The following is a 27540-nucleotide window of genomic DNA, read 5'->3' on the forward strand; positions in this document are numbered from 1 at the left end:
GGCTTACTTGTGCTTACTTAGTAATTGTAGTGAACAATTTCACATGGGTTTCACCACATTCTTGATGTGAAATGAATTGTTCACTACAGATGATCTGTCTGGTACGTGAGGTAAGCATTGTGCTTACCTTGCTTACTGGATTATCTGCCCCTGCGGGCAGGGACACAGACTGAGGGAGAGCCAGGACTTCAAAGGAAGCAGGCTGCCCATGATGCCTCCAGCACCCTATCACTCCCATTCTACACTCCCAGGCCTTCAAAATCAGAAAGGTAAGATCCTAAATCTGATTTTAGCTGCGTGCACACCTTTGCACTTGGGCATGTGGGGCGGGAGTCAGCTGGGTATAAAGCCCAGTCCCCTAGGCGGCCAGGCCGGCTCTCCCCCAAGTTAGGAAGGAGTTAAGACTTGAAGAGGAGGGAGGGAAGAGGACACAAGCTGGGGGCAGAGGAAACTGGGGTCAACAGGATATTCAAAGCCGGCCACTCCCCCACCCCTCTGCTTCCGCTCCCCCCTCCACCCGCCCTGCCAGCAGCCACAGCCCCTCCTCCGCCCAAACAATCCCCCGGCCAGGGACCCAAGGCTAGGGTGTGCCAAGAAGAAAGGCATTATGTGCTGCCTCCCTGCCAGAGCTGGGGCAGGACAGGCGGGACTCCCGGAGATGGGCAGAGGGACCCCCTGGAGACAGGGAGAAGAGTCCCCATGGGTCCCTGCAGTCCATCATGCTGGGTGCTTCCAGTGTGGGGGAGGCAGTGTGACAAAGGGGATCTGTTCTCATCAATGGTCTGTCTGTCCAGCCTCAATACTACGTCCGGGTTACTATCCCCCTTCCCTCCTGTTATTCAGCACCAAGAGGGCAGCAATGAGGGGTGACCCAGCCAGCAGGGGCAGCTCCCACTTGCCAAACCCTCCCCAGTGCCTGGCTCCATGCCCATCGCCCCAGGCAGAACGAACAGTGGAACAGGGTTGGGCTGGGTGGTGGGGCTGTCTGTGCCCAAACCCTGGGCAGCAAGGATGGGGGCTGGGAGGGCTAGACTACACAGGATTTGAACTATGATCGACGCAATTAGACTCCCAAGGGGCCACCTGACAAAGTCCACCTGTCCGGGGCCAAGGATGGGAGAGAATGCCTCACTGAGTGGTATATTCCCATGCCTTCTCCCACATCCCCGATCCTACCCGGCCCCACCCCATCCACTAGCATACAAGGTTCTGGCATTCAAAGGTGCCCACAGTTCCTGGTCCAAGCACCTTACAGTGGTGGGTCATGTGGCCCCAAAGACCAGACACAGGGGAAGTGCCTGGACACTGGAAGTCTGCTGCATACTACCACCCTCGCTCCTTGCCTGCAGACACACCATGGTTGCCAGGCAGTGGACAACAGGGACCAGGCCAACAACCTTGGCAGGGTTTCCCAGGCTTAGTAGGACTGGGCACCACTTCCCTGGTGTCCAGCACTGCTGTGGCCCTATATCCTTTCCCCACCCAAAGACCAACCCGTAACCAAGGGACAGCCAATGCCCACATCCCTACCAGTCCAGCAGACTGACCGCCCAGCCCTTTTGCTCCTCACCCCGACACCAAACTGCCTGGCCTGGTCACCCCTTTGCTGTTCTCCATGAGGCCAGACAAGCAAATCAGACAGGCGGAGAGGCCAGAGAACAGCTGGTGTGAAGGGAGACTGGGGGGCCTGGGTGAGGCCAGGAGGCAGAGGGGTGAGTGACAAAGAAGCCCTTTGTTGTGCTAACTTTTTCCAAGACGTAAAAGTGGTAACAATAGACAATCCAGGCTGGTGCGGGGGGTATCAAGGACAAGGGGGTATGGGGGGGGGGGCCGTGGCCTAGAATCCTGGTCAGCATTCCAACAAGCAGAGGAGGAAGGCACTGACCTCGGCAGCCTGGGCCGCCCTTTGCCCTGGCCCCGGCCCCGCCCCCGAGGCCCGCCTCCAAAGTGGACCAGACTGGAGGGGGAGCAAGGACAGCAGGGGGCTTTGGGGTACAACGTGGGGTGGAGAGAGGGAAGGTGGGGCATGGGAAGACACAGAGGATCCTGGGATGAGGTGGAGAGGGCTCTAAGGCCAGGGAAGACCAGGCGGGAATTTGGAGCGAAGGCAAAGTCCACAGGGTGTTTATGAAGCTGAAAAAATGTGCTTTTTAAAATTGTTTTTTGGCAGGACAAGAGAAATGACCTGAGTGGGACGGGGGGGGGGGGGGCCTACAGTTTGGGCTGGGTGAGGCCTCATTTCAGCTCACCCCGCAGTAGATGGCCGCCTTGGAGGCTGTGACGTGCTGCACCCCCATTGCCAGCACATCGCCACCTGTCGCCCAGGTAACCCAGCTCTGAGGTTTGGCGCTCTGTCCTTTGAACCCAGGGCCTTGGCCCAGTCCCCACCTCCCCAGTAGGAGGGCCCAGGTGGAGGTCCGGACGCCTCACAGCCTCTCCAAGAGTCAGGACACAACCGTAATTCCCTGCACCTACAGGCCCGCCAGGGGGATGACGAATGGGGGAGGGACCGCCACGGCCTGGCCCCTCCCTCCCCCGCTAACCTCCCTCCCAGAGGCCCCAGCCCACAAATCTCTCCTCTTCCTGCGGGACGAAGGCTGGAGGAGCACCACACCTTCTCAGCTCAAAGTTCCAGCGCCCAGCGGAGGGGAGGGCAGGCAGCGGCCCAGGAAGCCAGACATCCCTCCCGCCAAAGTTGCCAGGGCGCCCCTCCCCCGCTCCCTCCCCCCGCAGCGGGCGGCGGCAGAGAGCGCTCGGCTTCCCCACGCCCCAGAACCGTTCGCAGGCTCGCACAGGGGCCGGTTTCCTGGAGGAGATCAGCAGGAAATCAGCCGGGCCCCCGGCCAGCGGCTCCCCTCCCAATCCAGCTGGCGCCCGCTCCCCTCGCAGCCCCTGGGGAAGGGTGGGGAGGGGGGCACAGCGAGAGGGTGGGGGTTGCTCTGGGCGTTGCGAAGACGGGCCCCTGGCCCAGCGGCCAGCGATAAGCATCTCTCCCCTCCCCCTACTACGGGCATCCACGTGCTTCACATTCTTGGACGTCTGGGAGTGGGGCGGAGGCGTGAGCGGCGGGATTGGTGGGGGGACGGAGGGGAAGCTACATCCTGTGCGCCCCCTGCCCTCCACTGCACCGAAATGGGGGCTCTGGGGAGGGAAACAAGGTCCCAGTGCCCTGCAGGACCCACGAAGTCTCCTCCCATGGCCAGCCTGCCCTCTCTTCCCACCTTTGGTGGTGGTGGCAGGAGGGAATGGAGAATTCTCCCTGAGGGGGCTGAGGGTGGCTACACTCGCTAGGACCCTCCCACACATTTACAAGACAGCGACATTAATCCCATGTACTGTAGACAGGGTCTGGTTGTCACCCCCCTGCACCCCCACCCCAGCCCAGTTTCTGCCTCCAGGCCATTCCTGGGCCTCAGAACAACCCCTACACCCCACCATTCCCAACCCACAGCCTAGGGGCTTGAAGTACACTGGCATCCCAACCAACACAGACACACATACACATGGGGCTGGGAACACCAGCCTCCAGTTCTAGCCCACCCCAGACCAGGTGTGGGGAACAGGTCTCCACTTCCCAGTGCCCACGGGTTAGGGGAAGCAGGGCTCACCAAACCCATTGCCTGCCCAACTCTCCAAGCTCCTTCTCCACACCAGTTCTGGACCCGGAGTAGCAGAGCTATCTTTTCCTGGGCTAAGGAAAGGCTAGGCACTGGAGCCCAAGGTCTCAGATCCCAGCTTCTCCCCAGTCTTCTAGAAAAAGCCACCAAAGTGGTAGAAGGAGTGACTCTAGCAGCCTGTCTCAATTATTAGCCCTGACGTGGAGGGGACCTTCCTCCAAAGCTGGGAGAATGGAAGAAGGAGCCTGGTCTCACACCTGTCATCTCTCCCTTTTCCCAAAGTCAACAGAAGCTCACACCTTCTCCTGAAGTTCACACCTTCTCCTACCTCCTCCTGCAGCTTCCCAGCCCCATTCTGACCCAGAGGCAAAGGTCAGGGGGCAGAACAATAGCAAAGGCCCGGCAGAGGTGGCTCCTAGGAAGGGCAGAGGTGGGGTGCCTCTCCACCTCAGTTCTCTCTTCCTGGAGGTACGCACTTTGCCCTTCAACCATTCTCCAATCTGCCAGGCCCCCCAGAGACTCACTTCACCCCTCCTCCCTGGCAGGCAGGTGGGAGGCAGCAGGGCCCAGAGGGTGGGAGAACCTCCCGGGAGAACAGAGCCCTGAGCAGGGTAGGGGGAAGAAACCTGAGCTATCCAACAATAACCCCCAAGCACCTGCTCACTCCCACCCAGGGTACACTGGCTCACAGCTGGGTATGAACAATCCAGGTGTGTAACCCCAGCCCTGAGAGCACCTGTGATGATGCTCAGAGTCCTTCCCTTCCAGAGGAGCATGAACCCAGATAAGGCAGCAGGCGAGCAAGGTGACCAGGCCACCAGGAGTCCTTAGCAGCATCCCTCTTAGGAAGTAACAGTCCAGTGACTGGCCCTATCCCTGACTGTAGAGAGGGTAACAAATGGAAACAGCAGGGTTGAGAATAGATGCATTCCTCAATTCCAGAGTAGCCCCAGACCCATAAAACGGAACTTCTCCCCAGAGAACAAACCAGACTAGGGGGAGGGGGGTTCTCCCCACCAGAGCAGCTTCTCACCACTCCTGGGACAGGAGTCTCAAAGATGACAACCAAGTGTCTAGGGCCAGGACAATCCCTAGATGGACCAGGTGCCCCTTCCCAAGGTGTAAGGACTGGTTAGGATGGCAGCCGGGTGTCTGATCAGGTTCCCCTTTCTGTCACACCCCACTGCCAGCAGCACTCCCCTGACACTCTACTGTCCAAAGAGCAGGGGCTGGGGGCAGCAGCTGCTGCACAGGAGGGGGCTCTCCCTCAGACCTTGGTAGGAGCAGAATCTGGGAAGGAGGCCCCTCCTCCTCAGAGCAGGCAAGCCCACAGACAGGACCTTCACCCCTCCCTCTAGGGTGGGAGAAAGGACCACTCAGCTTCAAAGCACTGGATTCTAAGCAAGAAAATATAAACTGGGGGAAAGGGGCTTCATTTTCCCTGAAAGAAGTGGGAGGAGAGAGGAACGAATGTCTCCTGAAAGAAAGAACCCCCAAAGTTCTTCAGACCTAACAAAACAGAAACAGCACCCAATGGTTGGTGGCTGGCGCGCCAATTGTCCAGCAAGGACATCTGAGTTTGAGCAAACGGGACTAAGGAGAAAGTCAAGGGTCGGAACAAGCCACCAACGTGCCCCAGGCTCGCATCCCTGGGTAGGAGTGAAGGCCCCGCCACCCATCCCATCAGCAGCTCCTACAATGAGAGAGGGGAGGCCGGTACGTACAGTGGTTTGAGCCATTCCAAAGCGGAGTCCGGAGCGGGGTGGAGTAGGGGCCCGGGGCGGGAAGCCCTTTCTCCGGGAGCAAACAGGCCCGGTTCTGGTTATAAAAATCCACCACTAGGAAGGGGTTAGCGGAAGGGGTGAGCTCCCCCACTTCCACACTCTCGTACATCTTCCCCCGCGAAGACAAGAGGTCCGGGCGGGGAAGTCCTGCACCGCCCTCTCACTCAGCCGTGGGCGCCATCCGTGGAAAGCCGCTGGGGGCGAGGGACACGTCCCCCCACCTCTACTGGTGGCCCAGGCAGGGAGCCGCCCCCTGCCCTTAAGTCCCCGAGTCTAAGTCCGCTGGCAGTTCCACTAGTCCCAGGTGAAAAGCGTGGAAGTTGTGCGTGCTGGGGGGAGGGTGTCCCTCGGCTCTCCCAGGGAATGCCTGGCGGAGGCCCGGGAACTCAGCGGCTTCACCTCGAGGGGCTCCCGTCTCAGTCTCCTGGTGTCCGAGGCAGAGTCCACCCGCTCCCCAAGTCCGCAGGCAGGGGGTGGGATTGGCGCAGGGCGGCGGGAGGGGGTCACCGAGCACTTCCTCCTCCCAGCCGGGGCTCCCGGGCTTCTCCGGGTGAGGATTCCGGGTGGGGGTGGGGACCCACGCGGCTCCGCCTCCACCGAGGCCCGGGGTAGCAGCAGGCACCTCGCTGGGTCCCCAGCAGTGCCCGCCGTGCCCCCTACCCCCAGCACAGCGAACCCCCTCCTCTTCAGGCCCCACCCCCTCCCCTCCACCCCGCCCGGTTCAGGCACCGCCCCTGGCTTAACCCTTCCCTAGCGGGTCTGGCTGCAGAGGGCAACACGCTGGGAACCAGGGAACGACAGGGAGAGGCGGGATGTGGACAGGAGAGGATTGGGAGCCTGGGAAGGGGAGGAGAAAAGAGGGGGAGGAAGGGGAGAAAGGCACAAGAGGAGGAGTAAGCAGAGTACAGACGAAGGCAGGGTACCAGAAGAGGAGTGGGCTGCGGGGCCGAGGCAAGGACAGACGTGGGAGGGGGTCTTCACCCACCCCCGTTCTGCCTCCCGGTCTCCCAGATGGTTTGGTCAATACCCTGCCAAACCAGGGGGGAGCAGGAGGAGGCGGTGGTGTCTCGGTGTCCGCCTCCTAACACACACCCCCACCTAGCCTGGGTCTCATTTGCCTAATATAATACGGCTGAACTCGCCTGGCGGTGCCTCACCTCCGGATGACCCACCCACCGCCGCCTGTGACAACACCCGCTCACCACCGGCTCACCAGCCTTGCCCCGGGGCTGGCCGGCCGGTCTCCTGCCCAGCCGGGCCTGGCCGGCTCCTCCATACACTGGGAGAGAGGACACGGGAGGGTAAGGGCTGCGGTGTGAGCGACCGAGTGTTAGCGCCAGGAACGAGGCATGTCGGGTGTCCGGGGTGTGACACTGCGTAGCCGGGGCGCTGTGTCGGAATGAGACACCCGGCTTGTGTCATTGTCTGTGACATCATGTGTGACTCCGGCTTCCCGCCCGCCAGAACCCTACAAGGCAGCGCGGGCGGGTGCTGTTGGCACACACACACATAGAGGGGGCTCTCCTCCCTAAGCTCTGCTCTGCATGCTTCCTCTGCCTAGAGTGTCTCCCAGCCCAGGAACCAGGATGGGGGCCCCCACCTCACAGTCCAGCCTTGGAGAGAGAAAAGGAGGGGGTTGGTGCCTTCCAGCTGACCACTTTCTCCCAGAAGCCCAAGGTTGCCTATTTCATTTGAATAAAAACCAAGGTTAGGTAGCTCCCTAGAAGGAGGGAATGACCCTAGAGGAGGGGGCATCCCATTACCCGCCTCTTACCCTGTTGCGAAGCTCCCTCCCTCTGAAAAAGAAAGGAATGGGAAATTACATGCTTCCCAAGGATGTTCTTCTAGTAGCCAGGTTCTTCATGTATGTTGTCATTTAATCCTTACAGGAACTCCAAGACATAAATGGGCATTACTCCTATTTGACAAATAAACTGAGATCTCCGCAAAGCTACGGGTGGGTGTTCCCAGGTCACACTACCAATGAAGAGCACAATGAATATCTGAACTTTCTGCTGCCAAAGCCCATGTTCCCACCATGCCAGGCCAACTGGATTGTATCTCAAGAAAAACTATTTTCTGAGCACCTCCTATGCGGATACCCTGGTGAGCAAAACAGTCCCTGACCTTGTATACCTTACAGAGCAACAGACATTAAGCAAATAATCACAAATTATATATACATACATGTATACATATATATATATATATATCTAAAACACACCAAACCCATTGCCATTGAGTCGATTCCAACTCATACTGTCCCTAAAGGACAGAGTAGAAGTGCCCCATAGGGTTTCCAAGGAGCGCCTGGTGGATGTGAACTGCCGACCTTTTGGTTAGCAGCCACAGCTCTTAACCACTACACCACCAGGACATATATACATATATGCACACACATATATATAAATGCAAACTGAGACAAGTGCTATTATGACATAAGCATAGTGTGCTTTAAAGGAAAATTAATGGAGGTACCTAATTTAGGTTGAAGGATCAGGGAAGACCTCAAAATAAAGCAGAAACCTAAAGAAGGAGTAGAAGTGAACCAGGCAGAGTAGGACAGAGTACCGTCTCAATAACAGTGTGTGCAAAGGTGCTGGGGTTACAGAAGTTGGTGAGTTAATTCAAGGGACTGACAAATGACCAGGGTGGCTGGAGCAGAGAATTCAAGAGAAAAAGGGATACAAGAACAGGTGGGCTTGTAAGGCCCCAATAAGGCTTTTGGATTTTATCTTAAATGCAATGGGAAGCCACAGAAAGGTTCCAAGGAGGGGAGAGGCAAGATCAGATTAATAGCCCCAAAAGATATTCCTAGCAGCTGTGGAAAGAATGGATTGTAGGAGGGCAACAGACAAGTTAGAAGCTACTGCAACAGGTCAGGCAACAGAAAATGGTGGCCTGGGCTAGGAAATTAGCAGTGGTGATGAACAGAGGAAGGTGGGGTCACGAGATCCTTTGAAGGTAGAATCAATGTGGGGATGGGAAAGGAGGTAGCAGAGAGGACGTTCTGGTGTATGGCTTATGCAACAGCAAAGTTCCTCCTGAGACCGCAAAAGAGAGAAGTCCACTGGGCTATTGGGACAGGTGGGTGTGGGACTCAGATATGAGGTCTGGAAGGCTGGGGCCTGGAGCAAGTATGCAAGCATTGGGAGTAGATGAGATTACCAAGGAATCACAGACCCTGGTATCTTTCCTCCCAAATGATATAGCTCCTGGGTACCAGTTATGCACCAGGCTCTGTGTTCAGAGCTACAAGGCACTAAGGGACCCGAGACCCTGTCCCTGCCATCAAAGAACTTATGATCAGGGACAGGCCTCCCAAGTGATAGCAATTCACAGTAGGAACAAGACGGGGTAGTGTAACTAGGTGGTAAATGAGTGTTATTTGAGAAAAAATAAGGACCCATAGGCATGCAAAGAAGGGGGAGACAGTGTGGCAAAAAAAGGGGGAAACATTTGCAAAGGTTTCTGGGAAGAGGCAGCATGCAAGATGTTCCTTAAAGGATGGAGAGTATTTCCAGAGCAGGACAGGAGGAGAACCTGGGGGTGTGGGGTGAGATGGCTGTTCTGGGCAAGAGCAAGGTCGTGCAGTGGGTCAGAGCAGAACGCCATGTCCTAGGGCAGTGGGGGAGGAGGGAAAAAGGCAGTTCTGGGGCCTGTTTCAGCCGCACCCCTCTCCAGGGCTTTGCGTTTATTAGGCCCTCAGCACATGTGGGCTGAGCTGAACTGGCCACCTTATGCCAGGCAGGGTTCCCTCCTGTCCCCAACCCTATCTGGAGGCCCAACAAACAGGAAGTCATGAGGCCCGGTGCCAGGCAGACATTGGGTCCCAGTACAGGGTGACTATCTCCCAGGACAATGCCTAGCTCCACCCCATCATCACTGCCCTTGCAAGATACTTGCAGCTCATCCAAGCCCTCGCCAGCAAGCGCTGGCCAGCAAGTGGGTCACAGTGGCCTCACAGCAACTGGCCCAGCCAGGAAGGGATTTAAAGAGGAGGAAACAGACTCAGAAAGAGGTAGGGCGACCTGCTGAAGGCCGAGCAGGAAGAGGTGTCCTTTAAGACTTCTGCCCAAGGGAGCTGTGGTCTATGGGCTAGCTGGGGTTTCCAGCAACCCAGAAATCAAAATGAAGTGGGAAGGGCCTCTATTTTTGACCTAGCCAGTACTGTGCCCACGTTCCTAGGAGGGGGAAGAGGAGGGAGCTGGAGGAGGGAAGCAGTCTGAGCCACCCCAAAATGATTTGGAGAAGAGAAGTACTTCCTCCTTCCTCAGATGTTACCCCCAAAGGGCAGTCAGGCCCTGCATGGGAGTAGCCTCAGGAGCATATGTCAATTGGTATGGGGTGGAGAGGGCGACAGGCTTCCTTTCCTTTGTCCCCTCCCCCAGCCCTTTCTGGGATCCTGCCCATGAGGGGGCCAGTGCATTATCAATGCTGGGAGATAAAAGGTGAGGGGCCCCATTTTCATTCAAAGCCCCAGATCATAGTCTTTTGGCTGATTCTGCATTTTGGACCCTATGAAAGCCTTTGCTAGGCAATACCCCCTCCCCCTGGGCTGTCCCTCCTATTGTCCAGGGAAAGAGTAGGGAGAGGGAGGGAGGATGCACAGGCAGCTGGCTTGGGAAAGGCCCCAGCCACCTTCCTCCAGGATGCTTTCCGTGACTGCAAAGGGGAGGAAGTGGCAGAGAAGGGGGACAAGGAGAAGGGGCACACCCAGAGATCCTGTGGCCATCCCCCAGTCCTAGGCACACAGAGCAAGTATGTGGACAGAAAAGTCTTGATCCACTCTTTTGGGGCTCTCATCACCAGGCTCCTCTATTGAGTGCTTCCAACTTCCCTGCCCCTACTCCCCAAATTGAAACAAAATAAGAATAACAACTGTGGCTTTTCCATTCTGTTCCTTCTGTGTCTGTCTGGAAGGAGTGTACCCACTGAGCTCTGCAGACTCCACAGGCTACAGCGGGCAGACTCCGGGCTGGGGACGGCTGCTAACAGACTGTATCTGCAGCTTCCAGGATAGGATGCGGATCTTCCTGGCCTCTAGTCTCCCTTTCCCTCCAGCCTCAGCATCTAAAACAGAGAAGAGGGAGTGTGGCCTGGGTCCTTCCCTGTGCCCCCTACTGGGGAAGACAGGGGTCAGACTGAAGAAGCAGGGTCTCTGCCATGGGGGAGGGGTGTCAACAATGGCACTGACCCCCCCCAAGGCTCTCCACACACAGGAGTGCCCCCACAAGCCCCTCCTGCAGCTATCAATCCCACAGACCCAGCTCTGCCCTCACTTAGCCTCTGCCAGCCCCGGTTTCCTCATGTGTAAATGGGAACCAAGCCCCACTCCCAGGACTGTAAGGATTAAGATTTGTACAACATATACAAAGTCCTCAGCACACAGTAGGTGCCCCACAGATGTAGGTATTCCTTCTCTCCAGTTCCCACCTAGAAAGGGCCTGAATTCCTTTTCACTACCACGTGGTAGGCGCTGCACCCCCACCATCACACACAAGGCTGCAGCTAAGGTCATTACGTCTATGTTCTTGCCTAATTCTCATCCTCTAAGGGAAGTTCTCGTAATATTCTTGTTAGGCTGACAAGGAAACATGCTAAGAAAGGTTACCAACACATAGCAAGCAGCAACGCCAGAACTCGAACCCAGAACCGGCACCAATATCTAAGCTCTTAACCACTAAGCCACACTGCGTACTCCAAGCCCCCTAGTCAGACCCCTTTGCCCCTGAATTCTGAGGGCAAGCAACAAACAAGGCAGGGCAGTTTTCCTTTCCAGCCTACAAGAGTGACTCATTAGGGGGAGAGTAAATGGGAGTATGTAGTAAGGTGTATATAAGCTTATATGTGACAGACTGACTTGATTTGTAAACTTTCACTTAAAGCACAATAAAAATTATTAAAAAAAAAAAAAAGGAAATAGAGACCCTCCCTCCTCAAACACACATATAACAATCCACATACCACTCCCCTTCATACTCTATGCCCTAAGCTACCCCACCCCAACCCCAACACACCAACAAGCTGAGATCCCCTCCCTGGTGCTTGACTTGATTCTTCCAAAACACGCTCAACTCTCTGACCCTCTCCACCCAATACACACAAGCCCATTAACCCCTTTCCCAACACACACCCAACCTTGACCCCTCACCCCTAAAGTACACATAATCCTGACACCCTCTCCCAAAGCACACAGAACCCTGACCCTTCCCACAATGCACATAGAATCTCAAACCTCCACAGTAATTGCCAGTCCTCGAGACTAGGTCCCAGCTAGGGGCTGGTTTGGGGGGCAGTCCTGCAGCATCTCTGGGGCCTCCTGCTCTAGCTCCCTGGGAGACTGGTAGCAGGACAAACACCCACCCCTCCCCACAGTGACCTGGAGAGGACTTCTGTTATCCCACAGGCCACTGGGTCTCTGAAGGGTATACCCAGAACACCAAAGGCCCAGCCCCCTCCCCACTGGGGGAAAGAAGGTGAGATGAAGGAGGAACCACCTCAGCGCCTTTGTTTGGTGGGGAGTAGGATAAAGAAGCCTCATCAGTGAGGTTCCCTACAAAAAGTTTGTTGAGGACCAGAGCATACTACTGTACTGCAGGAAGGAGGGGTCACCATTTCCTAGGAACTGCCTGACCCCCGCACCAGCCCCAGAAGACAGCTGGGGAGAGAAAGCTGTCTCCTTCTCCAGTGCTCCTGAATTTTTTATCTGCCATGCTCGGCTGCCCAGAGCTGAGGAGATCCAGTGGCCAGGCCCCGCCTAACCCTGCTGGAGAAGGAGGGAGCATCCTACCTCCCTCAGGCTCATGGCCACACCTCTGGTCCCAGAAAAGGGGAAGGTCACGGAGAAGCTGAGAAGCTGGGGATCTGGGTAGGGAGAGAAGTTGTTGTTGTTTACTAGGAAAGAGGGAGGAGCTGGGAAACCAACAGGCTGGTGGCTCACAGCAGGGGCAGGAAGGGGGTATTGCCCAACCTGGGTGGGGAGAGCCAGAAAAGGCTACACTTGCCCAAAATGTGGGCACCCCACCCCTGCCCCTACCCTGGGTGAGAAGGCTACCAGGGTGGGAAGTCATAGGGGTGGGGTGGAGACCCGGAAGCCCTGCCCACCCACCTCTAAGAAAGAGGAAGAAACTTGCAACATTCAGGGGAGAGCAAAGCATTCCCTAGTCTGACACAGAACCCAGCAAGGACAGGAGCCAAGCTCCAGCCACCCTCTCCGGGTGGGCAGTGAGTCTGGGAGCTCTGTTCATATCACCTGGGCAAAGGGCAAGATGCCCAAAAGCACCAGGTTGCAAGCCCCCGACTTCTTCCTCCAAAAAATTCCCACCTAGGCAGGTAGCAGATACTCCTCCAGCCCAGAATATAAATCCCAGTCCCTTCAGATGCAGCAAATAGTCCAAGATACCAGAAACCACAGACAGAATTGAGACTCCCAGTCTCCCACTTCAAACTCCTGTATAAGGTAGAAAAGAGAGGAAGGAAACATAAAATGAAGGTTTGAGATGGGGAAACCGAGGCCGCATCTCCTACCCCCCGGCCCCAGATCATAGAAGGGCTGGCAGCAGAAAGGAGAACAGACAGAGCCCCAACTCCTATCTGGCTGGTGGCGCCTGGCAGGGAGGGGGCTGCGGCGAAGCCAGGGGAGGCAATCCAGGAAGCAGTGGTGGCAGTGGGCAGATGGCCAGTGCGGGCAGTGAGGCGCCCTGCCAGGTCCTGCCCCAGGGACAAAGAGACTCCCTGGCTCCGGGGAGAGAGTGCTGCCCCTACACTGAGAAGGGGGCACTGACCCAGCCCAGCCGGGCATACAGGGCAGTGGTGCCAGGCAGCTGGCCAGCAGCAGTCGGTGCCCAGGGCAGGGCATTCAGTCCCTGCCGGCCAGGAGAGATGGGACACGTTTCCCAGGTCAGCATCTGACTGGCCAGCCAGCCGTCCATCGCCTGTTCTGCTGCTTCCACCCCCTCCTGCCCCAGGCCAGGCCCCAGCTCCCTCCTCCACCCTGGCCTGGCGCCCAGCTGGGCCCTGGGGGCCAGAGTTACTGTAAGCGGCCTGGCAGGCCCCAGGCCTGGACTTTGCCAGTTGGCCGTAGCCACCGCCACCTCCCACTACCTGGCTCGGCCAGCCAGGAAGGGGTACAGAGACCCCCACTCAGCCATAGGTGACCCTAGTGGCAGAGGGCGTTGGCAGGGAGAAAATACAGGCCCCTTCAAGCCCATGCATGCGTCCACGGCCAGAGTCCATGTCGGGCGCCCCTCCTGGGAGTTCACCCTGTCCACGAGGCTCACTCCGGTGGGCCCTCCCTCACACCCTCCCCACAAAGGGAAGCATATCTTAGCGTGGCCCGTGGGCTGCACTGGCAGGGGGAAAGGAGGGGCCCAGCCAGCAAGCCTCCCTCTGTCTACCCCTTCTTTCAAGTCCTTTTACTTGAAGTCCTTTCCCTCAGAGGCCCTGTGTGGGGGTGGGAGGTTGGTGGGGTGCCACTCGGCAGAGCTACCATTTCCACCCAATGTCAAGAGGTTTGTTTACTGGCCTCGGGCCTCTGTGTCTAGTCCTTGGAGCTATTTATAAGGCCCTCAATAGCAAAGCACAGAAGAAGGGCCCAAGGAGTACCGTGAGCCTGGAACAGCATGGTTTTCTCTCTCCCTCTGCCACCCAACATCAAACACAACTATCACCAAGCAGCCTACACATCCTGGGGCTTGCATCTGCAAGCCACCCAAATAATGGTCCCCTCACCTAGAGAGGACCTCAAAGCTCACTGTGCCCGTGGCAGAACAGAGGTGCTCAGAGCTCTGAGGCCCTGCAGCCCTCCACAGTCCCCTCCCACTAAGCCCCCCACCCTGCCCTGACTTACTGGCTGGAGATGGTGCGCTATAGCTGCTTACTGGAAGCTGGTGCTGGAGAGTGGTCAAGGCGCCTGGCGGAGAGAGGCCACCCAGCATTGGGGGAAAGAAGAAGGCGTAGGGGGGCACTGGGTATCCATTGAGGTGCCCGCCCCCAGGTGTCGGGCAGGAGCTGCTGTTGCTGGCCATGCCAAGCAGCCACAGTCAAAAGGGCAAGCACACAGTCTGGAGGGGGTTCTGGCAGGCTTCAGGCTGCCCCTCCTTGGGGCATGGGGCCCAGGCCCAGAGGGGGCTTGGGTGGTCAGCCCACCCCCCCTTTCTGCCCTGGCACTGCTGTCCAAGGCCAGCAAGTTAATCTCGGCCTCTTGGAGCCCCCACCCGAACTGGGGGCCAGGTGAGTTGGGGGATGTCCCAGGAGTTAGTTGGTCCTTTGGTCAAGCAGCTCTGTGGGCTGGCACTTTCCTGGGAGGGTCCAGAGCTGGCCTTCAGGGTGCCGAAAAGGCTGCCACTCCTAGATGGGCCCCAGCGAGGTGGCTGGGGGAGGCCATGTCCTGTGATGCTGCAGAAAGAGGAAAGACAGGTGAGTGGGCACTGAGGAGCGGGCACACAGGCATTCCCCGCGGAGCTCCCCAACCTGAGCGGCCGGAGATTTTCCCATGGCACCTGGCTGAGCAGACAGCTGGCACCATGCCTGGCCGGCAGAAACAGCCTGGGAGCAGGGCCCAGACACTGCTGGGGGTGGCAGGAGAGCACAGCCAGGCTGGGGAGATAGGGACAGAGCCCAGAGCTGCAGAGGGCCTCTCACTGTAATCCTGGGGGGAAAGGGCCCAAGGTGGCACCCCAGAGGATCCCCGCAGCAGAGGCCGGCAGCTGGCCCTCTTCCCCCAGGGAGGGTTACCTGAGGTCAAGATGCAGAGAATGTGTGCTGGGGGGAGGAGGGAGGGGAGGAAAAGTCGCTTCCCTAAAGCATTGGCACTTCTCAGAAAAATGACTCCTAAGCCAGTGGGCCCTCTTACACCACTTCCCCCCTCCCCAAATCCAAGTCCCAGCACCCCAGATGGGTCTGTCCCACAGGCTCTGGGAGGAGGTCTGCTGACAAACACGCAAATGGGGAAATGGAAACCAAGGACTCCTGGTATCACCCCAGTGCTTGACAGCTTGGCTGGGCCAGGGGTGGGCAGTGTGTCAGGAGGGCAGGGACTACCCAGGATGGAAGCCCCCTGCCCACAGGCAACGAAGGGAGGGGGGTTCCCAGAGTTCACCCACATTCTTCTGTCTGCAAAAAGCAACACCCCTGGAATAGGGGTGGGAGGAAGGCAAAAGATGAAAGGCCAGATGCCCCCCACCCCCACCCAGTGTATATACAGATCCACACCCTGTTTGAACAGCTGGGACCAGAGGATATGAACAGATAACACTATGGGGCAGAGGGAGATGGAGATGAACCCAGAGATTCCACGACACAGTAAGAGAGAGGCAGGCAGCAACAAAAGCAAAGAGAAAAATAAAGAGAACCACAAGACGATGCTTCAAGTCCATTTTGAATATTAAAACAAAAAAACCAGACTCATCGCTGTCGAGTCAATTCCGACTCACGGTGACCTTAAAGGACAGAGTTGAACTGCACCATAGGGTTTCAAAGGCATGGCTGGTGGATTTGAACTGCCGATCTTTTGATTAAGGGTCATGGCACTTAACCACTATGCCATCAGGGCTCCATTTTGAATATAAGAGGTTAGAAACACATAAATCCGTATGTGCATATGTATATATACATATATATAAAAAAAAGAGACAGACAAAAAGAAACATGGCCAATCCAAATCACAGTGAGATACTATTTCACACCCACTAGGATGGCTATAATCAAAAAAATAGGTAATAACAAGTGTTGACGAGGATGTGGAGAAATTGGAACCCTCATCCATTGCTGGTGGGAATGTAAAATAGTAGAGCTAGCTGTGTTGGAAAACAATTTGGCAGTCCCTCAAAATGTTAAACGCAGGGTTATCATGTGACCCAGCAATTCTACTCCTAGGTACATAGCTAAGAAATACGAAAGCAGAAGTCCACGCAAAAACATGTACACAAACACTGACAGCTGTATTATTCACAACAGCCAAAAAGAGGAAACAACCCAAATGCCCATCAACTAATGAATGGACCAACAACATGTCATATCTATACAATGGAATATTACTCACCGATAAAAAGGAATCAAGTACTGATACATAACACAACATGGGTGAACCCTGAAAGCATTATGCTAGTTAAAAACAGCCACATATTGTATAATTCCACTTACATGAAATGTTCAGAATGGCAAATCTATGGAGGCAGAAAGTAGATTAACGGTTGCCTAGGGTCGGGGAAGGAACCCCGGTGGTACAGTAGTTAAGCGCTCAACTGCTAACCGAAAGGTCAGTGGCTCAAACTCACCAGCCACTCCACGGGAGAAAGATGTGGCAGTCTGCTTCTGTAAAGATTTACATTCTTGGAAACCCTACATGGCAGTTCTACTCTGTCCTACAGGGTCACTAAGAGTCAGAATCAACTTGACCACAGGGGGTTAGTTAAGGCTTCGGGCACAACTGTTGAGGTACTGGGTTGCAAACCAAAAGATCAGCAGTGGGAACCCATCAATCAATGCTCAGCAGGAGAAAGACCTGGCTATCTTTTCCAGTAAAGATTACAGCCTAGAAAACCCTATGGGGCAGTTCTACTCTGTCCCATGGGGTCACTATGAGTTGGAATCTACACAGGCACACAAAAACAACAACAACAGGGTTGGGGGGTGGGGCTTAGGGAAATGGGAAGTGACTGTTAATGGCGGGGGCTCTTTTTAGGGTGATGAAATGTTCCACAAGTGATTTTGGTGAGGGTTGCACAACTCTGTGAATATACTAAAACCATGAAATTGTATACTTCAATTGAATGGATTCTATAATATGTGAATTACATCTCAATAAAGCTGTTTAAAAAGAAAAGAAACAAGGCCACAGACCCAAAATTAGGACTGCCTCCCTTTCCGACCCTCCCCCCACCTCCCAAGCTCAAGCCATACCAGGTTCCAGGCTCCAGGCTCAGACCTGGCGTCCAGGGGACATGCACATGACCAGCATTTGGCTGAGGACCAGACCTGGGATTGGGGAGTCCCTGCCAAGGGCACTGTGGAAAAGGCCAGGACTTCTGGGCCCAGCTGGGCAGGCCAGCCTGTTCTGGGCTGGGGGAGAGCAGGAGGGGGACAGGTACGTGGTGCTAGTGAGGGGACAACTGCCCCAGGAGTGAAATCTGGACCTCGTTAATACCCGTGATTTTTACTGTTACTAATTATGACCGCCTCGTCCCTGCGTGAGGTGCCCCTTCCCTCCCCAGGCCCCTGCCCGATTCCCTCTCAGGCTGAGGGCTGACGTCAGAGGAACAGGGGCCCCACCCACCCGACCAGCTGCCGCCCTGCCCCCCCCCCCACACACCCCTGTGGGGCCCCACACAACGGGAACTTGAGCTGGGGGAGCCAGGCAAGGGAAGGAGGGGTCGACAGCCAGACCTTCACACACAAATGCACACCACACACTTGCAGAAACTGTCACGTCCGGGTGGGCAAGAGCACGCTTGCGAGCCCCAGCCTGTGTGTGTGCAGGCACGCACGTGAGGAGAGGGAACCTGGAGATACCATCTCTCCACACCTGGGCTCCACCACACAATGAACACAGTTCAGGGCTACAGGCACGGGCCTGGGACACAGCCCCACACTGTGTCCCAAACAGCATATTCTCTGGCTCTCATGCAGCCAAGGTTCTCCCTGTGGGCCCAGCCCATGTCCAGTGCCTCCCCCAACACACACGGGGGCAATGTACACAGAGATGTGCCCCCCAAAAAACTGAGGTGGGTTCACAACTATGCATAGTGGACTTCCTCCCTAGAGGTGAGGCCCAGGAGGCAGCTGACCCCAAGCAAGGCCTTCTGAGCCAAGGCTGAGGCCTAGAAGGCCATTCACACCAGACCCCCAGCACCCTGACCCAGTTTTGAGAGGTTCAGTTTTTGGGAGGTCTCTCCAGAAAGGAGATAACCACAACCAACTTAGAATTAATACTTCAACTCTGCCCCTAAGGGGTTTGAAACTGGACCAAACTTTAAGCCCCCCGCCCACAGATATACTCCCTAGGGAGAGGCTGCAAGGCTCCCATAACCCCTATGAGAGGCTCCAGCACACCCAGCCCAGCTCAGCCTGCAAACTTTCCTGCAAAGTTACTCAGCTCCCCGGGGAGGGCCTTGAGCTGCGGAAGGGGATAAAGGTCACATGAATGGGCCAAGGGCCTGGCTGGCCAAGGAACAGGGATGGGCAGAGGTAGGGATAGTGGGGGCAGGGGCAAAAGAGCACAGGCCCTGACTTCCAAGGTTGCCTGGAGTCATAACCTCCGGGAAGACGCCTGGACCCAGGCCCCCTGCACCTAGGGGTGGAGAAGGCACCATTAGAGAATCAAAAGCAGCCCCAAAGAGAGGGAAAACAAACTACCCACATCCAACCTCCACCCTCTGCCACCACCTCCACTGCCCACAGATACCTTCCCTCAAGGGAGAAAAAACCACAAGCCCACACCTCCCAGATATACTGAGCCCAGCCTCCTTCCCCCCACACCTCCCAGATACACTGAGCCCAGCCTCCTTCCCTCGACACAGCAGAAAAGGGGGACAGGGCTTAGAGTATCTGCCATTAGCCACTCTCCCTGCCCACTGTGGTCTCCCTCACTCCTAAAAGGTGCCAGAATCCCTTCCTCGGTGGCAGGCATCCCCAGCTGCCCATTCATTCTATCCCTAGAGTCACATACCTAGAGAAAAAGGAGAGGGCTGGTTGAACCCAGAAGGTGGTAGAAAGACCCAGAGGTCTGAAAGATGAAATCTCAGCTCTGCCACTCCAGGTGACCTTAGACAAGTCACTTCACCTCTCTAGACACCTGTTTACTCGTCTGTGAACTGCCTACCTCAACAACAGGGTGTGCAATTAGAGAGAGAAATCCTGGAAAGCACCTAGCACAGAGCCTGGCACACCAGAGAGGCCCGGTAACTGGTGCCCTCCCCTCCCCTCCCCTCCCCTCCTACCCCACCTCTCACCAGCATCTCTCACCAGGGCCTCAGCGGCCTGTCTGCTTTCCTATCCCCCTCAGGAGACAGGCCCAACATCTGTTGACAGGGCTGGGAGGGAGAATCACCCTATTTTCCAGGGTCTGCTTCCCACCAGACTGAGGAGAGGGATGTGGGGAAAGGGATATTCGGGGTGTGGGTGGAGGCCTGACCACAACCTTTTCCCAAATTCCCTGGTTTCATTTCACAAACCAAAAAAGGGAAACTTCTGGATTTGAGGAGGGGAGGAAAGAAAGAGAAAGAGACCATTTCCTCCCCTACCCTCAGGAGAGAGGAACCAGGGGTCCCCAAGCCCAGCTGAGTCCAGCCTCCTTTCTTCAAGCATTCATTCTCTCTTCTCTGCTCCCCAACTCCACCCCCACCAGCAACGGCTCCCAAGGAACAGAAGAAGCCAGGCACTCCCAGAGGGGCTGAGAGAAGGAGACAAGAATTGGGGAGCTTAAAAAAGGGGGAGACAGGGGGTTTCCTAAGCATTCTAGACAGTCAATGAATCATATGCAAATGACACCCAGAGCTCAAGCTCAGCTGGGGGTGGGGGTTGGAGGGGGAGACTCCAGACCTGGCAGAGAAACAAAGACCTGCTCCCTCTGGACCCCCTACCCTGCCAGGAGCTGACAGGGCAGGGCAGGACAGGGCAAATTTCAAACTAGAACAGTAGGCTGGAGCTATTTATAAACTTTCCAGGAAAACACACTTACACACATACACAAAGCCACAGCCTCTCCCTTCCCCCATGTTCCTCAGATCTGTGTGTGTGGAGGTAACCACTACTCCCTTTTTTCTTTTTTCCAGGGGCCCCTCTGTCCAAGGCTCTCGCCCTCCCCAGCAAGCCCACAACCAGGCCATGGGGGTTACCTGTTTACCTTCCCTCACCAGGATATGGGCTGCAGAAGGCCAGGCAAGCCAGCCTCACTTTAAAACAGACCTGGCAGCCTTCCACCCCAGGAGGGCCTGAGAAGGATCACCTGGGAAGGGCGCTGGGACAGGCAGAGGGCACCTCTTCTCCACCAAGTCGTGGAACTACAGGCCTGGCTCAGTAGGGATTGTTTGAAAACCTGCCTCAAGTATATGCAGGCTCTGAGCATGTCCTCAGAGGGGAAGGGAAGGCTTAAGTCCAGCCTCTTGCCTCTGGGTGCTGCACCCAACCTATTGCCTCAAAACGCAGCATCCATCCACAAGAGTGGGTCAGATACCTCCTTAATTTGGACCCCACCCTGCCCAAGGTTCTGCTTCAGCTACACGGAGCTGCCTAACCTCCACGCACCACAATCTCAGCGTGACTGGATACGAGGCAGAAAAGACAGGTGGACAACCCAAGCCCAGGTTCTGGGAGGAGGAAGCGGAGGTCTCTACCATGTAGGGCAGTGCTCCCAATTCCTCCACCCCAAGGACCACATCCCAAAGAAAGACAAGTTCGCGACCTCAGAAGCCGTGAGTGGCCGAAGGGCCCACTCAGAACCAGAGCTGAAGTCTCCCACTCCATGTTCCTTCAGAGCAGAAAGTAGGTAAAAGGGCAGGGGGCAGCCCAGGCCTCAAGGAGAGAGACCAACCCACGGGAAAGGAAGAAAACAGGAAGAGGAAGAGATGATCCAGGCAAGGCCACCACCAGACCACAGGAGTGTGTGGACCATACAAAGGCAGCTCTGTCCTGGGTAGGGAACCAAAGGGGCACAGACAAAAGGGGACCCCCCCCCGTCTGGAAACCACCGCCCTCAAGCTCAGTCTGGCATGGGGCTTTCCCCACCCTCACCTTGGTAGCTGTCCCCCTCACCACTGCCTCCCCCCATGCAGGAAGCCCATCTCCATCGCAGGGAAACAAGGAAACACATCTAGAGGCTGGGGCAGGGGTTGGGGTGGGCGCTACAGCAATCCCTCAGTTCAGCCCCAACCCTGAGACTACCTCATTCTGACTCCTAGAGCAGAGAGTCAGCAGAACTCAGTGCTACCAGCCCCCTCCCAGCATCACTCCCTGGGGACTCAGGCTGTGGGGAAGCTGAGAATGACACCCCTGGCCCCCCCTTCAGGATATCCTTTTGGCTCTGACCCCAGACCAGGCCTGACTCAGACTATGCCCCACCCCATGCCCCTCCACCAGGCAACCCCCCCAGGAACTTCCTACTCCACACCCGTCCAGTCAGCTAGGGCTACAACTAGAGGGAATCTCTACTGCCTCCCTCCCCAAATGACAGGGAATCCCACAAGGGAGAAGAGAATGGGTCCCAGAGCTCACGGTCTGCCCCTTCAAGAACAGGGCCTGCAAGATCAGGGAGAGGCTGGCACAGGCTATGTGTGTAGGGGAGAGGACAAGGACAGTCTGCAGAGCCACCACCTGTCTACCCACCCAAAACACACGCAGCCACGGATACCGCCCAGCCATAGAAACACTCAGCGCCTCTCCTCCCAGCCATTGAAACTCCCTGGGAAAGGTAGTTTCCATTAGAACAACGAAGGGTGAAGCCTCCAAAATTGTACAAGTGGGTAGGCAAGGCAGAGGTTCCACAGAACGGGCCTCCTTACTCTGGAAAGGGCCCTGGCTGGAGGGAAGACGGTTTGCAAAATCAGTCAGACTCACACAGTCACAGCCACAGTCAAGCAGGGCCAGACGCGGTCACAGTCTCCCCAACACAGTCTGAGTAGGTGGCTGTGACTCCTTCCCACAGACAGAAGTCTGTGGGGGCCCTGGGGGATCTGGGGCATCAGAGACCACACACACTCAGCCTGAAACAGCCCCCTAGTCAGGTCCTCCAAGCCCCCCCCCCACTATGGGCCTTGTGGGGAGAGGCAGCTCCCTCCCCACAAGAACCAGGGGTAGTGCCCACAGTGGCCATCTCCATGGCAACCAACAACAAACAGCCAGGGAACCACAGTGGGACAGGAAGTGACAGCCACGTGACAGGAAGACTTTTTTTGGGGGGGATGAAGATTGTTAGCAGCCCCTGGGGAATCAGCTGTCCCCCAAGTTTTCCCCACTTGGAGCTGGAAGGAAGAGGGGCCTGGAAGGTGGACACCCCTCCACTGCAGTGTGCACTGATTGGGGTTGACAGGGCTCTCCTTCCCCCCCTGCCTGCCACTTACGGTTCCCCCCCCCTTGGCCCGCCTTCCCTCCACTTCCTGCCGTGACTGGAGATCAGAGAACTCCCCACCGCAGCTTCCCCTTCTCAAGTCTCGATTCCTGGGCTGAAGGTTTCACTTTGGGGCAAGGGACAGAGGGAGAGAGGACTGGGACCCGCGATAGGACCCAGGGGGCAGAGGCTCCAGGAGGAGGGGCCGGGAGGGAGCTACTCCAAGGTAGGTGTGTACACACAGGCATACGGCAAGTGGGTCATGGTGACACGCCGTATGTCTCTGTCGGGCACAGTGACACTCACGCAGGCTGCATGACCTCAGGAAACTCTGGGGGGAGGGGACGGAGAGCCAGAGGATCCCTCACCACCGCCAGGTCTCCAGCCTCTGGGGTTCACCACAGGCGTCTACAGGCTTCCAGGCAGCCAAAGTCCCAACTCTGCCCAGCCCTCTCCGCCTCTCCCCTGCCTTTTGTGCTAAGGAATCCCCCTCCCTGCTCCAAGGTGCCCGCCCAGACGAGGGCACCTTGGCTGGAGGTGGGGGGAATGGAACCTCCCTCCACCCCCCTCCCCTTCTCTGCAGATGTCCCAGACTATATTTAGCCCAAACCAGGCGGCCAGCCAGACTCAGACTCCCCACTGGCCTGGAGCTGAGCTCCCAGTTTTTATGCAATTAAAACATTAACAGAGAACCACCCCCATCTACACTCCCCCCTACACCCCCTAGTACTGCTAGGCCAGCAGAGCTCTGAGAACTTGAAGGAGGGCAGCCCCTCTCTGCAGCTAGTGGGGGTGGGAGGCGGTCATTGGCAATAGCACTAAACTCATCCCCTTGCCCATCTCCCAGGCCCTGCCCCCACAGGCAGGACAGGGGCATCACCCATGAGACCGGGTTGACACTTGGAGCGGGGAGGACAGGCTCTCCTTATTTAGGCCGGAAGGGAAAGGCATACGCAGTGGTAGTGGGAGGGGGAGTTGCCTAGCCGCAGAAATTCCACCTGTCATTCTGCAGCCCCCTCCTGGCCAGCTCCAGTTACAGGGCTGGGGGTTGGCAACAGGTGCGGGCCAGGCTGGCAGCAGCCTAATCCCCCACCCCCTCCCCAAGCTGACAGCAGTGCCTGGGGGTCGGACAGGGGCCCTGGATGGGATGTTGGGTAGGAGATGGAGGCATCGTTGCCTAGTGGGTAGGGGGCAGCCCACAGCCCTTCTGTCAGCCCCAGCTCCTGGCCCCCGTGATGGGATGTGTGTTGTGGGGTCTGGGGAAGCCAGGGAAAGCTTAGTTCCATAGCACTTATTGCCTTTCCCCATGATGCCAGGCAGGCGGGCTAGAGTGTGGGAGGTCTGTCTGCCTGCCTCTTCCTCCTCTTCCTCTCCAAATTCCAGGAACAGGCAGGGGAGGCTCCAGTTGCAGGGGAGAGAGAGCAAAGGCGGGCGGTCCCAGCTGGGAGGGGGTGTTGGATTGGGAGGCAAGATCCAGAGGCAGCAAGAAACACCCACACCCGAGCCAGACGGGGGACACACACACCGACGCTGACACATTCTCACACTGTAGGCCAGGTCCCTGCACGCAGCCCACCCTGCGGAGACACCCAGACACCCTCAGCCAATCCTGCCAACTCCCAGAACACTCCCCGGACACACACGGAGATCCAGGCCCTCCCTCTCATCCACCCGCAAGCCGTGTGGGCTCCAGACAGCCAGCGGACGGAGGGTGGAGAAGGGAACAGAGGGAGGAGAGAATGCGGGCGTCAGAGAGGATGTGCAGCCAAAGCCCTGGGAGTTTGGGGTATCAGTTGCCACACTCCTTTCCCAAAACCCAGTAAGTCAAGACAACTTTGGTCATCCTGCTAGGGACCCTGCCAACTTCCCACACTCCCAAAACCACCGCCACCAGAGAGGGGTGGGCATGCTGGGCAAGAAGAGATACCCTGTTCATTAGTCAAAGGGATGGTATTACCTTCCCCAGGTGCCCATCCCCCTAGATCCCAGGCAGTGCTCCCAAATAGACCCCGCAGAGCTTCACACACCCACCTCCAGCCCATGCCTCCCAGAGGACAGGAACTGGACATTGAGGCTTGTACTTTTAGGCAGACCCTACCCTTACATCATCACATACTGCTAGGGACCATCCCACCTAAGACCCTAGAGTCTGAGCAAGGAATGACATGAGGTGGGGCAGGAGTTCCAGAGACCAGAGCCAGCTTCCAAGACCAAATGATTTAGGGGAAAGGGAGCTTATTGTCTGGGATCTGGGTCAATGCCCCCCAAAACAAACCCGAAAGGCTGCTCAGACCATGGCCTCTCCCCCACACTAGACAGGGTGCAGGAACCACGTCATGGCACGTGTGAGTGACTGTGCCCAGCGGGCTGCCCACAGCTAGCTTCCTGCCAGGCTGCCACACAGTGAGGAGTAGGAGGGGGGCTAGAGAGCTGTCCCAGGATGGCAGCAGGGGCTTTGAGGGTCAGAGTGAAGGGACAGAGACTTAGGGGCTACTGCAGAAGGGGGACAGGATTAAGTCATTCCAAACCCAGAGTCTCCTTGGAACTGTCACCGCAACTTCATTTCTCTTGCTACCCCCACAAGTAACCACCTCATGCATACTCACTCACACCCTCAAAGTCCCTCCAAATCGAAAATCCTCAACTCCCAAGGGCTTAGAGTCTGACCCTCTCTCTCAGGACACAACAGGGCCCAGATTCCCAGGCAGTGCTGATGTCTGAGCTCCTCCGAATCCACCAACATCTTTCACAGCCACAAACTCCCTGACTCCAGAGCCACCCCCTTCCTCCTCCAGGAGCTCCAGATATTCTTTCTCTTGTTTCCACTCCCAGACTCATCCCCCGCCTCCCACAGGGGAAGCCCCAGGGCTCCAAGCCCACCCCCCACACTCCAACCTGGGGCTTCCCCTGCCCCACCTCCCATCAAGCACAAGGCCTTGGAGAAGAGTTTGACGCCTGAGCCCCAATTCCCTAACAAGACCTGGGGGTCCTGACTGCACCACCTCCCCAGACCAACCTTGCAGCCAGCGAATGAATGGGACAAGAAATATCTTTGAATCTACTAACCAAGAAGCTGGGGTGGGGGGTGGCGAAGAGCAGAAGCTGGGGTTAGGGGTGAACACGGTGGGTGAGGGGATAGGAGGGCAGCTGGGTGTTCTCAGGAACAATTCCCTCCAAGAATGTATACAGACACACAATTGCACACAGCCAACAGGCAGAAGCACTTCTGGTTACAGAGAAGAGAGCAGGTGCCAGGTGGAGACAGGGGCACCCCCTCCATGCCAGCACACTGGGAATCTTATCCAAGGCAGGATGGACTAGCAGAGAAATTTCTCCAAGGCTGGTACTTTGATTTCCACCCCCAACCTAGCACACTGGGGACCTGTCACCCTTCCCACAGAGCAGCATGACAGTAGGGCAGTGTCCAGAGAGGAGGGGAGGGACCTTCCTAGCTAATTTCACCGCACACCCCTGTATACATGCACACACATACACATCTGGCTAACAGCTTCCCCGCCTCGTGGGTGGCACCAGGTCCCCGACACCCTCAGCAAAGCAAGGACGGCCAATGTATTCCATCCGCCTCTGACCCCAAAAAGATTCTATAACGCCAAGATAGCACCAGGTCCAGAGACAACCCACCACCACACACACACACTGCACTAACTCCCGCACCCAATTCTGATAGCTCTTCTCTTTCCATAGGGGAAACCAGCTGAAGGGGCCCCGCCCCCTAGCCAGGTTTCCTCCGGTGAGGGTGGACCCCCCAGGCTGATTCTCTCTAAACCACAGGAAGGCTCAGATAACAGGAGAGAAAGAGGGAGGGGGCTAGTCCGTTGAGCATCCGATCTCTCCCCAAACAAGTTTGAAAGTCTTTTTGTTTTGCTTGTTTTTGAAGGAAAAAAAGAGCAAGAGTTCCTAGCGGTGGTTCTGCCACAGCTCGGGCACCAGGGACATTCACGGTAGACAACCCCAGACACCTCACCGCCACGCGCAAACACCGGCGCAGACAGACACACAGACGGGGCTCCCCCACCCTAGACACGGCGGCGGCGGGTTGGGAAGCCGAGGAAACCCGGGATTCCCGCGTTGGACTCCGCCTGGCACCGCGTCCCCGCCCGCAATTCCTATCATCAGGAGCAGGCCACGGGGCCCCCAATGCCAGCGGAAGCCCGGGGCTCCCCCAAATCCCTGGGGGAGGCTTTACCTTGCAGTGGGGGGCGCGCAATCCGTCTGAAGCGCCCGGCGGGCGCAGCGCCTGCCCTGACCCTGCGCCTTGGTGCTCTCAGCGTCAGGGGTGCGGGGTCCGTTGAGAAGAGCCGTCCGGGGGACCGCGGCTCAGGGGCACGGGGCGACGGCAGCGGCCATGGTGAGTCACGTGCTGAGGCTGAAACTTTACCCGGAGCCCCAGGCTGGGGGGCGGGCAGAGGGTACCGAGAAGGGAGGAGGCCTCCCCCTCGGGCCCGCCCTGCCCATTCACGGGCCAATCACCAATGCAAGGGCGGGGCCACAGAATCACGCCCCCCCCTTTCCTTAGTAGGCCCAGGGAAGGGGGGCTCTTAAAGGAGCGACGCCGTACCAGAAGCCAGGACCGTGGGAATCTGGAAGAACCCTCCCTCAGTCCCAGAAGTGGGGACTCAGAGAGGGGAGGGAATGAAGTTCTGCGGAAAAAATAAAAGGGGGCTTGGTGGAGAACTGCGATGTGTGGTATCCTACACTCCCTTCTCCCAACCACAAATACCCACACTCACAGGGGCATGGAGCGCACCGCCGTCCACCATACTCCTAAACCAGGGAAGAGAGGCGGGGGCGTAATATGGAAGTGGATCCAGTGGGTCCAGTGTTTCCCATATTTATAATCCTCCCCCAAGGACCAGCTGGAACTGAGAGCTATGTGACCTTGAAAAAGTCACTTCCCTTCTCTGCATTCTAATTTTCTCATGTGCAAATAATGAGCTTAAGAGTAGACCTCCCGCATGTACACCCACTCTTTCCCCCAAAAGTTCTCCAACTCGAGCGGCCAGGGGAACCTGGCCCAACCCAACCCTTCCCCTCCTCAAGTCGCCTTCTTCAAACGGGCAGCAGCTCTTTGGGT

At 56.9% G+C, this 27540-nt stretch overlaps 1 protein-coding gene across 6 annotated transcripts in view; it reads right to left on the bottom strand.

Annotated features, from left to right (window-relative positions):
• RARA (retinoic acid receptor alpha) overlaps positions 1 to 26767 on the bottom strand; it is a 46840-nt gene extending 20073 nt beyond the window's left edge. For 2 of the 6 annotated variants that reach the window (XM_003414710.4, XM_064271104.1), the window contains exons 1-2: positions 26653 to 26767; positions 14253 to 14800 (exon numbers count right to left, since the gene is read on the bottom strand). In XM_003414710.4, the coding sequence (XP_003414758.1) occupies positions 14253 to 14430 (178 nt within the window). In that variant the 5' untranslated portion in view covers positions 14431 to 14800; positions 26653 to 26767. The other 4 variants (XM_064271106.1, XM_064271105.1, XM_064271107.1 and 1 more) reach the window with 4 other exon arrangements.
• Positions 26768 to 27540: the final 773 nt, after the last annotated feature.

Source organism: Loxodonta africana, chromosome 18 (genome assembly GCF_030014295.1).
Source record: "Loxodonta africana isolate mLoxAfr1 chromosome 18, mLoxAfr1.hap2, whole genome shotgun sequence".
Classification (NCBI taxonomy): domain Eukaryota; kingdom Metazoa; phylum Chordata; class Mammalia; order Proboscidea; family Elephantidae; genus Loxodonta; species Loxodonta africana.